The 13,211-nt window shown below is 47.9% G+C and overlaps 1 protein-coding gene across 3 annotated transcripts in view; it reads left to right on the forward strand.

Moving 5' to 3' along the window:
- Positions 1-596: 596 nt before the first annotated feature.
- The window catches only part of LOC134350337 (zinc finger protein 395-like), a 41,452-nt gene continuing 28,837 nt past the window's right edge, over positions 597-13,211 (forward strand). For 2 of the 3 annotated variants that reach the window (XM_063055397.1, XM_063055400.1), the window contains exons 1-3: positions 597-975; positions 9,285-9,404; positions 9,600-9,706. In XM_063055397.1, coding sequence (XP_062911467.1) covers positions 956-975; positions 9,285-9,404; positions 9,600-9,706 — 247 coding nt within the window. In that variant the 5' untranslated portion in view covers positions 597-955. The remainder of the gene's footprint in view (positions 976-9,284; positions 9,405-9,599; positions 9,707-13,211) is intronic. The other variant, XM_063055398.1, reaches the window with a different exon arrangement.

Genomic DNA, 13,211 nt, shown 5'->3' on the forward strand with positions numbered 1-13,211 from the left:
TCCCCCTCTTACATTCCTATCCCCCATTTCATTCCCATTCCACGTATCTATTCCAAACATGCACTCCCATTCCTCCTGCATTCCCATTTTCTCCACTCCCTGTTCCCATTCCCTCCCGCATACCAATTCCGTTCCCCATTCCCATCCTTCCCCATTCCCATTCCTTGCCCACATATCCAGTCCATTCCCATTCCCATTCCCATTCCCTCGCCGTTCTATTCCGTCCCCCCGATTCGGCACACGCAACCTCGTGGTTCTGCTGTTCACAACCGGAGTTGGACAAATCGTAATCGTCCACAAAAGCAGGGACAGAGTTTAGCAATACATGGAGTCATATTCAAAAATTGATTTTACTTGAAATTTATGGAGCAATTTGAAAGCAGCCCTTTGTCACGGGTTTGGATGGGGGTGACAATGAGTCAGATGCCGTGGTTAACTCACGCCACCTGACAAGTGAACCCTTGGTTGCCTTAAGTAATTCCGGTATCGTTCTCCGGACTTTCGTAACTGTCTCTACCTCGGGCTCCAGTTAGACGAGCTGAACTCCCGGCCGATTCACAACGAGTGGGACTGTCGTGTAGAGAGATAAGAGACAGACAGACAGATAGATAGATAGATAGATAGATAGATAGATAGATATAGAGGCAGAGAGAGCGAGAGAAGACTTAGAGTGAGTGAGACACACACACACAACGTACTCTATCCGATCAGTGAAAGTGGCCGGAGATGTGAGAGGTGATCGAACGTGGCTGGAAAGGCGACGGAACCGATCTCGGAGAGGTGACCGGACAGCGCTCGGAGTGGCCGGAGAGGTGACCGAAGACTGACCGGCGAGGTGACAGGACTTTAGCTCGGACAGTGGCCGGCGTGGCGATTGGAGCGTGGCCAGAGAGGTGACCAGGCAGAAGTCGGAGAGGTGACCGGACATTGGGCAGGTCTTTGCTGGAGTCGGTGCATGATGCACGGTGGAGAGAGGTATGTCTGAGAGAGAGAGAGTGCCCAGCGCCGGCGTACTCACCCCGACCCTCCCGTCTCCCACCTCCCCACCCTCCGGGCAACATGTGGGTGCTGGGAAGCCGGCTGCTGCCACCCACGGTCCGAGATGGGTCCGGGCAAGCCCCCGAGCCCACACTCACAGCTGATCCACACGGTCCCTGACCTGTCAGTGACCGGGCCCGTCTCTGCCTGCACACCCCCCGCCCCAGCTTCAGTCAACAGTCAGCAGGACAGGTCGCATCTTGTGTGCTGGAGGTTGTCTTGAACAAACCCTCAGCTCTCTAGACACCAGGTCTGTGTTGTAGCACCCACAGCAGCCGCCTGTCCTACCCTGTGGGTCACTCCGCCCCCTCAGTAGCCCAGGCCCTCCTGGGCGGGAGGGGTCTGTCCTATCTGTGTGACCTCTTTACCCATTCCCTCCCTCCCCTGCCTGTGGAACCTCTGAATTCCACCCCCACACCCCTTTCTCCCATGGCCCACAGTCCCACGGCTTCTCTTCACCTGCCCGTCACTGAAGTCAAGTGAGGTTATTGTCATTTAACTACATACTGTATATAATGTATATAGAAATGAGAATGCTTCTCCCGACCAGGGTGTAAAACGCATAAACACACATAACACACGAAAATTTATGAAGATAAGGATAAAATCTACAGATGAATCACACACAAATTACAAACTAAAATGAATTAATATTAGATATCGTGAGGTACAGAACAGATTAACCAGTGACACATCGACTACCATGCCGCAGGGAGTTCAGAAGCCTATTGGCCTGGGGGAAGAAACCGTTTCTCATCCTGACCGTTCTTGTTTTTATGCATCATAGTCTCCTGCCTGATGGTAGAAAGTCAAAGAGGATGCTGGATCGATGGGTGGGATCCTTGATAATGTCAAGGGCCCTGCGAATGCAGCGCTCCTGATAAATATCCCTGATGGATGGTAGGGAGCCCCCTATGATGGTCTCAGTCGTTCTCACTGTGCGTTGTAGGGACTTCTGGTCTGCTGCTTCACTGCTTCTGAACCAGGTGGAGATGCAACTTGTTAGGGCGCTCACGCTCCAAACGGTGCTCCGGTAAAACACAGTTAAGATGGTGGAGGGAGCTTTGCTTTCCTCAATGGTTTTAGGAAGTGGAGGCACTGTTGTGCCTTCTTGTTCAGGGAGGTGATATTAAGGGACCAGGTGAAGTCAATAGTGATGTGAACTCTCCTCTCCTACCAGATTCCTTCTTCTCCAGCCCCATTACCTGCCGGTTTGCACGCACTCCAACCCCTGCTTTCAGCTTCTTATTCTGTCCTCTTCCCCCTGGCTGTCCTGATAGGTCGACTGTTTATCCGCTTCCTGGATGCTGCCTGACCAGTTGGGTTACTGTAAGGGTCAGCACAACACCCTATAGCCCCAGTAGTTGCAGCTGAATTCTCGCTGCTGCCCATAAGGAATCTGTATGTTCTCCCCATGACTGCAGGAGTTGCCTCCAGGTTTTCCCGTGTCACCCACATTCCAGGGATGTCCGGGTTACGGTTAGTAAGTTGTGGACGCACCATGTTTGTGCTGGAAGCATGGTGAAACTTGTGGGCAGCCTCCAGCACATCCTTGGACTGTGTTGGTTGTTATACAAATGACACATTTCACTGTATGTTTCGATGTACGTGTGACAAATAAATCCCCCTCCCTCCCTCCCTTCTAACCTCTCATCATAAGACACAGGAGCAGAATCAGGCCATTCAGCCCATCGAGTCTGCTCTGCCATTCCATCATGGCTGATTTGCTATCCCTCTCAACCCCATTCTCCTCCTATCTCCCCCATAGCCTTTGATGCCCTGACTAACCAAGAACCTCATAACTTCTGCTTCAAATATGCACAAAGACTTGGCCTCCACAGCTCTCCTTGGCAATGAATTCTACAGATTCACCACCCCCCGGCTAAAAAAATCCGTCCTCATCTCTGTACTAAATCGACTTCCCTCAGTTCTGAGGTTGTGTCCTCCAGTCCTAGACCTCCCCGCCATAGGAAACATCGTCTCCACATCCACTCTGTCGAGGCCTTTCAATATTCTATAGGTTTCATTGAGATCCCCACCCCCTGATTCTTCTAAACTCCAGCGAATGCAGGCCCAGAGCTGTCAAATGTTAACCAGTGCGTTCCTGGGATCATTCGCGTGAACTTCCTATGGGCCCTCTCTAATGTCAGCACCTCCTTTCTTCGATAAGGGGCCCAAAACTGCTCACAATACTCCAAGTGTGGTCTGACCAGTGCTTTATAAAGCCTCAGCATTATATCCTTGTTTACTATTCCACCACTGGCACACAGTGTGTGTCATCTACAGAACACACCGTGGTTGCTCACCCACTCTACTCCTTCCAAACTCACCACCACTCTGAATTTTCTCCCCACTTTGAAAATAATCTACACATTTATCCTTTCTGCCGCAGGGTATGTTTTTCCTACACGATATTCTATCTGCCACTTCTTTGCCCATTTTCTTAATCTGTCCAAGTCCTTCCGTAGATTCCCTGCTTCCTCAGCACCATCTGCCCCTCCACCTATCTTCGTGTCATCCACAAACTTGAACACAAAGCCATCAATTCTGTCACCCAAATCTTTCATCTCAATTCAAGATTGTTTAATGCTATTTTCAGTACACAAGGGTAAAGGAGATTGAAATAATTTACTCTGGATCCAATGCTGTGCACAAAAAATCCAGAAAAAATATATTACCCAACAATAATAAAAGAAACAGTAAATAAAAATACATAAGATAACTTATATATGGAAATTGCTTGTATGCCCATGAAGTGACGTTAGGCACAGGACTGTCTGTACATAAGGTGACTCTGACAGGAAATGATAAAGTAGTGTGTGATTGGGGGTGTGGAGGGGTGGGTCAGTGGGTGGAGGTGTTGACCAGTCTTACTGCTTGGGGAAGTAACTGTTTTTGACTCTGGTGGTCCTGTTGTGGATGCGACATAGCCTCCTCCCTGATGGGAGTGGGACAAACAGTCCTTGAGCAGGGTAGGTGGGATCCCTCATGATGTTACTGGCCCTGTTCCGGCACCTTTCTGTATGTATGACCTTGGTGGAGGTGAGGCTGGACATATAACATGAAAAGAAGCAGTCCCAACACCAGAGGGTCACGAGAGTGTGGAACGAGCTGCCAGCACACGTGGTGTATGCGAGCTCAGTTTCAACAGGTACACAGATGGGAGGGGTACAGAGGGCTCTGGTCCGGGTGCAAGTCGATGGGAGTAGGCAGTTTAAGTAGTTCGGCATGAACTAGATGGGCCAAAGGGCCAGTTCCTGTGCTGAACTTTTCTATGACTCTATGATTCTAACTGATCATCTTGTACACCTCTATCAAGTCACTTGTCATCCTCCTTCATTCCGAAGTGTAAAACCCTAGCTCGCTCACCCTATCATAAGACAAATTATTTGTTCTTCACAAGTTTGTTCTAGAAACATAGAAACATAGAAAATAGGTGCAGGAGTAGGCCATTCGGCCCTTCGAGCCTGCACCGCCATTCAGTATGATCATGGCTGATCATCCAACTCAGAACCCTGTACCTGCCTTCTCTCCATACCCCCTGATCCCTTTAGCCACAAGGACCATATCTAACTCCCTCTTAAATATAGCCAATGAACTGGCCTCAATTGTTTCCTATGGAAGAGAATTCCACAGATTCACCACTCTCTGTGTGAAGACGTTTTTCCTAATCTCGGTCCTAAAAGGCTTCCCCTTTATCCTCAAACTGTGACCCCTCGTTCTGGACTTCCCCAACATCAGGAACAATCTTCCTGCATCTAGCCTCTCTAATCCCGTTAGGATTTTATACATTTCAATAAGATCCTCCCTCAATCTTCTAAATTCCAACGAGTATAAGCCTAGTTCATCCAGTCTTTCATCATATGAAAGTCCTGCCATCCCAGGAATCAATCTGGTGAATCTTCCTTGTACTCCCTCTATGGCAAGAATGTCTTTCCTCAGATTAGGGGACCAAAACTGCACACAGTACTCCAGGTGTGGTCTCACCAAGGCCTTGTACAACTGCAGTAGTACTTCCCTGCTCCTGTACTCGAATCCTCTCGCTATAAATGCCAGCATACCATTCGCCTTTTTCACCGCCTGCTGTACCTGCATGCCCACTTTCAATGACTGGTGTATAATGACACCCAGGTCTCGTTGCACCTCCCCTTTTCCTAATCGGCCACCATTCAGATAATAATCTGTTTTCCTGTTTTTGCCACCAAAGTGGATAACCTCACATTTATCCACATTAAATTGCATCTGCCCTGAATTTGCCCAATCACCCAACCTATCCAAGTCACCCTGCATCCTCTTAGCATCCTCCTCACAGCTAACACTACCACCCAGCTTCGTGTCATCCGCAAACTTGGAGATGCTGCATTTAATTCCCTCATCCAAGTCATTAATATATATTGTAAACAACTGGGGTCCCAGCACTGAGCCTTGCGGTACCCCACTAGTCACTGCCTGCCATTCTGAAAAGGTCCCGTTTATTCCCACTCTTTGCTTCCTGTCTGCTAACCAATTCTCTATCCACATCAATACCTTACCCCCAATACCGTGTGCTTTAAGTTTGCACACAACCTCCTGTGTGGGACCTTGTCAAAAGCCTTTTGAAAATCCAAATATACCACATCCACTGGTTCTCCCTTATCCACTCTACTAGTTACATCCTCAAAAAATTCTATGAGATTCGTCAGACATGATTTTCCTTTCACAAATCCATGCTGACTTTGTCCGATGATTTCACCGCTTTCCAAATGGCTGTTATCACATCCTTGATAACTAACTCTAGCATTTTCCCACCACCGTTGTCAGGCTAACCAGTCTATAATTCCCCAGTTTCTCTCTCCCTCTGTTTTTAAAAAGTGAGGTTACATTAGCCACCCTCCAATCCTCAGGAACTAGTCCAGAATCTAAAGAGTTTTGAAAAATTATCACTAATGCATCCACTATTTCTTGGGCTACTTCCTTAAGCACTCTGGAATGCAGACCATCTGGCCCTGGGGATTTATCTGCCTTTAATCCCTTCAATTTACCTAACACCACTTCCCTACTAACATGTATTTCACTCAGTTCCTCCATCTCACTGGACCCTCTGTCCCCTACTATTTCCGGAACATTATTTATGTCCTCCTTAGTGAAGACAGAACCAAAGTAGTTATTCAATTGGTCTGCCATGTCCTTGCTCCCCATAATCAATTCACCTGTTTCTGTCTGTAGGGGACCTACATTTGTCTTTACCAGTCTTTTCCTTTTTACATATCTATAAAAGCTTTTACAGTCATTTTTTATGTTCCCTGCCAGTTTTCTCTCATAATCTTTTTTCCCCTTCCTAGTTAAGCCCTTTGTCCTCCTCTGCTGGACTCTGAATTTCTCCCAGTCCTCAGGTGAGCCACTTTTTCTGGCTAATTTGTATACTTCTTCTTTGGAATTGATACTATCCCTAATTTCCCTTGTCAGCCACGGGTGCACTACCTTCCTTGATTTATTCTTTTGCCAAACTGGGATGAACAATTGTTGTAGTTCATCCGTGCGATCTTTAAATGCTTGCCATTGCATATCCACCGTCAATCCTTTAAGTGTCATTTGCCAGTCTATCTTAGCTAATTCACGTCTCATACCTTCAAAGTTACCCCTCTTTAAGTTCAGAACCTTTGTTTCTGAATTAACTATGTCACTCTCCATCTTAATAAAGAATTCCACCATATTATGGTCACTCTTACCCAAGGGGTCTCTCACGACAAGATCGCTAATTAACCCTTCCTCATTGCTCAATACCCAGTCTAGAATAGCCTGCCCTCTAGTTGGTTCCTCGACATGTTGGTTCAAAAAACCATCCCGCATACATTCCAAGAAATCCTCTTCCTCAGCACCCTTACCAATTTGGTTCACCCAATCTATATGTAGATTGAAGTCACCCATTATAACTGCTGTTCCTTTATTGCACACATTTCTAATTTCCTGTTTAATGCCATCCCCACCTTACTACATACATCAAAGTTGCTGGTGAATGCAGCAGGCCAAGCAGCATCTATAGGAAGAGGCGCAGTCGACGTTTCAGGCCGAGACCCTTCGTCAGGAGGGTCTACTACTTACTTACTACTACTGTTATGTGGCCTGTACACAACTCCCACCAGCATTTTCTGCCCCTTAGTGTTATGCAGCTCTACCCATATCGATTCCACATCCTCCTGGCTTATGTCCTTCCTTTCTATTGCCTTAATCTCCTCTCTAACCAGCAATGCTACCCCACCTCCTTTTCTTTCATGTCTATCCCTCCTGAATATTGAATATCCCTGAATGTTGGGCTCCCATCCCAGGTCACCCTGGAGCCAGGTCTCTGTGATCCCAACTATATCATATTCATCAATAACAATCTGCACTTTTAATTCATCCACCTTGTTACAAATGCTCCTTGCATTGACACACAAAGCCTTCAGGCTCGCTTTTCCAACACTCTTAGCCCTTATACAATTATGTTGAAAAGTGGCCCTTTTTGATTTTTGCCCTGGATTTGTCGGCCTGCCACTTCTATTTTTCACCTTACTACTTTTTGCTTCTACCCTCATTTTACACCCCTCTGTCTCTCTGCACTGGTTCCCATCCCCCTGTTGTGAACTAACCTCCTCTCTCCTCATCTCTTTAATTTGATTCCCACCCCCCAACCATTCTATTTTAAAGTCACCTCAGTAGCCCTCGCTAATCTCCCTGCCAGGTTCCCCTAGGATTCAAGTGCAGCCCGTCCTTTTTGTACAGGTCACGCCAGCGCCAAAAGAGGTCCCAATGATCCAAAATCTTGAATCCCTGGCTCCTGCTCCAATCCCTCAGCCACGCATTTATCCTCCACCTCATCGCATTCCTACTCTCACTGTCGCGTGGCACAGGCAGTAATCCCGAGATTACTACCTTTGCAGTCCTTTTTCTCAACTCCCTTCCTAACTCCCTATATTCTCCTTTCAAGATCTCTTCCCTTTTCCTACTTATGTCATTGGTACCTATATGTACCACGACCTCTGGCTCCTCACCCTCCCACTTCAGGATATCTTGGACGCGATCAGAAATATCCCAGACCCTGGCACCAGGGAGGCAAAGTACCATCCGGGTCTCTGGACTGCGTCCACAGAATCGCCTATCTGACCCCCTTACTATCGAGTCCCCTATCACAACTGCCTTCCTCTTCCTTTCCCTATCCTTCTGAGCTACAGGGCCAGACTCTGTGCCGGAGGCACGGCCACTGTCGCTTTCCCCGGGTAAGCTGTCCCCGCCAACAGTACTCAAACAGGAGTACCTATTGTCAAGGGGCACAGCCACCGGGATACTCTCTATTACCTGACTCTTCCCCTTCCCCCTCCTAACCGTGACCCACTTGTCTGCGTCCCGTGGCCCCGGTGTGACCACCTGCCTGTAACTCCTCTCTATCAATTCCTCACTCTCCCTGACCAGACGAAGATCATCGAGCTGCAGCTCCAGTTCCCTAACGCGGTCCCTTAGGAGCTGCATCTCGATGCACTTGGCGCAGATGTGGACGTCCGGGAGGCTTGGAGACCCCAGGGCCTCCCACATCCGGCACCGAGAATAACAAACTGCCCTCACACTCATACCGCCCCTCTCCTCAAATAACAAAAAAAATGAATACCAAACCTTCCTCGCCTCGCCCGTTTCCGCCTAAGCCCATTGAGCTGAAGCCCTTAAGCCCCAGTTGTTTACAATATATATTAATGACTTGGATGTGGGAATTAAATGCAGCATCTCCAAGTTTGCGGATGACACGAAGCTGGGCGGCAGTGTTAGCTGTGAGGAGGATGCTAAGAGGATTCAAGTTTGCCTCTGTAATTGGAGTTGGTACTGGGGTAGAGTGAGAAACTTCATTTTCTACGCCATCCACACACATCACTCCTTCTCGTCAGTGTAGCAGGGTAGTTCCAGGGAAAACAGTAACAATGCAGAGTGAAGTGTAACAGCAGCAGAGAAAGTGCAGGCAGGCAAAAAGGAGCAAGGCCATAATGAGGTAGATTGTGAGGCCAGGAATCCATCTTATTGTACAACACTCTGATAACAGTGAGGCAGAAGCTGTCCCTGAGCCTAGTGGTATGTGCTTTCAGGCTTTTGTACTTTCTGCCCACTGGGAGAGGGGAGACGAGAGAACGTCGGGGGTGGGAGGGGTCATTGATTACGCTGCCTGCTTTACTGAGGTAGACAGAGTCCATGGAGGGGAGGCTGGTCTCTGTGATGTGCTGAGCTGTGTCCACAACTCTCTGCAGGTCCGAGCGTTACGTTTGGATTCCAGGAGCAAGAATGGCCGATTCATGGACCGAGGCGAGGATGTCGTCGGCCCAGGCTTCCGGAGCCTGGCAGAGTCCAAAGTCCAGCTGGGACAGGAGGTGAGTTCACTCTGAGCCAGCAAACCCCTGCAGGAGCTCGACGGAGAGAGGTGGGGTGGGAGCCCGGGGGAAAGAAACAGCCCAGGGACAGGGAGCCTGGAACAGAGTGAGGGAGCCTGAGGGAGGGAGGGAGGGAGCCAAAGTGAAGGTCTGACCCCTTCACCTGCTCCATCTGAACCCCTGCTCTCTCCCCAGCAGGGCACCAGCCACAGTCGACCTGGATGAGATCACGGCTGCCTTGGTCCTCAGCAGCCTCTCCTGCAGTCCACGGGTTAACCTTTCGCACCCCACACCAGAACCAGGTAGGACCATTGCCCCATTGCGGAATCTCCCTGTCTACAGGGATCAGTGCCAACAGAGTGCACAGGCACATGGGTGTGATCAGGTGTATTGTGGATTCACGTGCATGGGGGGAGATATGTGAAAGGGTTCTCCCTGTGACATCATTAAAGACTAAAGATTAGCTTTATTTGTCACGTGTACATTGAAGCACACAGTGAAATGCACCATTTGTGTCAACAACCCACACAGTCCGAGTATTTGCTGGGGGCAGCCCACAAGTGTTGCCATAATGCCAGCACCAATGTAGCACGTCCACAACCTACTAACTCTAACCGGTACGTCTGTGCAATGTGGGAGGAACCCGGAGCACCCAAAGGAGACACACGCAGTTCACAGGGAGAGCGTACAGACTCCTTCGAAGTTCAAAGTAGGTGTGCAGTATTCAACCCTGTGAGATTTGCCTTCTCCAGACAGCCATGAAACAATGAAAACCACAGAACCCGTTCAAAGATAACCCTAACCACCTCCTCACACAAAGCAAATTGTGCAAATGGCAACAAAGTCATCGACAACCCCCCCCAACCCCACATACAGAAAACAAATAGCATAAATGGCGGAGACAGGGGTCTTTCCTCGGGTCGGCGGCAGGAATCGAACCACAGTCGCTGGTCCTGTCACAGTGCTATGCTAACCGCTGCACTCGTCTGCTACCCAAGTTTTCCCTGCGTCCTTCTACTTCCTCTCTCATACCAGTTAGGTTTATTAGTGTGGGCTTTCAGACCCCTGTAGCTCATCTCGATGGTAGTAATCCATCGTGAGAAGGTACAGGAGGTTCTGCGAGTGTGTGTTACTTGATGGTAGTAATGAGGAGAGGGCATGTCCCAGATGTTGATGGCCCAGAGGAGATTTCATGCGAATGATTCTGGGAACGAACCGGTGAATGTGTGAGGAGTGTTGGATTGCTTTGATTTTGTATTCACTGGAAATTGCAAGAATGAGGTGGGATCTCATTGAAACCTATCGAGGGTCTGGATAGAGTGGATATGAGGAGGGTGCTTCCTTTGGTGGGGGAGTCTAGGACCAGAGGGCACAGTCTTAAAAATGGGCACGTCCACTTAGAACAGAGATGAGGAGGAGTTTCTTTAGCAAGGGGGTAGTGAATCTGTGGAATTTCTTGTCACAAATATGGCTGTGTAGGCCAGGTGACTGCGTGCATTAAATGCAGAGGTTGATAGATTCTTGATTATTCAAGGCGTGAAAGGTTACGGGGTAAAGGCTGAAGAATGGGGTTGAGCGGGAAATGGATCAGTCATGATGAATTGATGGGGCAGACTCGATGAACTGAGAAGCAGGACCTCCAGGGTAGTAATTTTTGGATAGTTGCCAGTGAGGGTAGAAACAGGATGATTTGGCAGATAAATGTGTGGCTGAGAAGCTGGTGCAGGGGGCAGGGCTTCAGGTTCTTGGATCATTGGAATCTCTTCTGGGAGAGGTATGACCTGTTCAAAAGTGACCAGTTGCACCTGAACCCGAGCGGGACCAATATTCTCGTGGGCAGGTTTGTTAGAGCTGTTGGGGAGGGTTTAAACTAACTTGGCAGCGGGATGGGAACTGGAGTGAAGGGACTCAGGATAGGACGGATGGTTAAAAAGCAAAGATAGCATGCAGTGAGACTGTCAGGAAGGGCAGGCAGATGATAGGACATAATTGCAGCCAGCAGGGTGAGTATCAGTGCATTAGGGATGCAGAACCATAAGGGGTAGCAAATATACTGTAGCACTCAAAGTGTTATACTGCAATGCACAGAGTATAAGAAATAAGATGGATGATCTTGTTGCAGTGTTATAGATTGCCAGGTATGATGTAGTGACCATCACTGAATCGTGGCTGAAGGATGGTTGTAGTTGGGAGCTGAATGTCCAAGGTTACATGTTGTATCGGAGGGATTGGAAGGTAGGCAGAGGGGGTGTTGTAGCTCTACTGGTAAAGAATGGTGTCAAATCAGTAGAAAGATGTGACATAGGATCAGAAGATGTTGAATCCTTGTGGGTTGAGTTAAGAAACTGCAAGGATAAAAGGCCCCTGATGGCAGTTATATACAGGCCTCCCAACAGTGGCTGGGAGGTGGACCACAGGTTACAACAGAAAATAGAAAAGGCGAGTCAAAAGGGCAATGTTATGGTAGTCATGGGAGATTTCAACATGCAGGTTGATTGGGAAATTCTGGTTGGTAATGGATCTCAAGAGAGTGAGTTTGTTGAATGGCTACAAGATGGCTTTTTGTGGTTGAGCCCACTGGGGGATCAGCTATACTGGATTGGGGGTTATGTAATGAACCGGAGGCAATTAGGAAGCTTAAGGTAAAAGAACCCTTAGGAACCAGTGATCACAATGATTGTGTTCAACTTGAAATTTGATGGGAAGAAAGTAAAGTCTGATGTAGCAGCATTTCAGTGGAGTAAGGAAAATTATAGTGGTATGAGAGATGAGCTGGCCAAACTAAATTTTAAAAACTTACAGAGAACAACTAAAAAATCATTAGAAGGGAAAAGATGAAATATGAAAGCAAGCTAGCAAATAATATCAAAGTGGAGAGTAAAAGTTTTTTCAAGTTTGTTAAAAATAAAAGAGAAATGAGAGTGGATATAGGACCACTAGAAAATGAGGCAGGAGAAATAATAACGGAGGACAAGGAAGTGGCTGATGAACTAAATGAGTATTTTGTGTCAGTCTTCACTGTGGAGAACACTAGCAGTATGCCTGATGTTGTAGCGTGCGAAGGAAGAGAAATGGGCGCAGTTACTGTTACAAGGGAGAAGGTGCTCAAAAAGCTGAAAGTTCTAAAAGTGCATAAGTCACACGGACCAGATGAACTGCACCCTAGGGTTCTGAAAGAGGTAGCATTAGAGATTGTGGTGGCATTAGAAATGATCTTTCAAAAATCATTTGACTCTGGCATGGTGCCAGAGGACTGAAAAATTGCAAATGTCACTCCACTCATTAAGAAAGGAAGGCAGCAGAAAGGAAATTATACATAGAAACATAGAAAATAGGTGCAGGAGTAGGCCATTCGGCCCCTCGAACCTGCACCGCCATTTATTATGATCATGGCTGATCATCCAACTCAGAACCCAGCCTTCCCTCCATACCCCCTGACCTCAGTGGTTGGGAAGATCTTAGAGTCAATTGTTAGGGATGAGATGATGGCGAACTTGGTGACACAGGACAAGATAGAACAAAATCAGCATGTTCCTTCGGGGAAAATCCTGCCTGAGGAACCTGTTGGAATTCTTTGAGGAGATTACAAGTAGGATAGATAAAGGGGATGCAGTGGTTGTTGTACGTATATTTGGACTTTCAGAAGGCCTTTGACAAGGTGCCACACATGAGGCTGCTTACCAAGTTAAGAGCCCATGGTATTACAGGAAAGTTACTAACATGGTTAGAGCATTGGCTGATTGGTAGGAGGCAGAGAGTAGAAATAAAAGGATCCTTGTCTGGTTGGCTGCCCGTAACTAGTGGTGT

This window comes from Mobula hypostoma, chromosome 8 (genome assembly GCF_963921235.1).
Source record: "Mobula hypostoma chromosome 8, sMobHyp1.1, whole genome shotgun sequence".
Lineage (NCBI taxonomy): Eukaryota > Metazoa > Chordata > Chondrichthyes > Myliobatiformes > Myliobatidae > Mobula > Mobula hypostoma.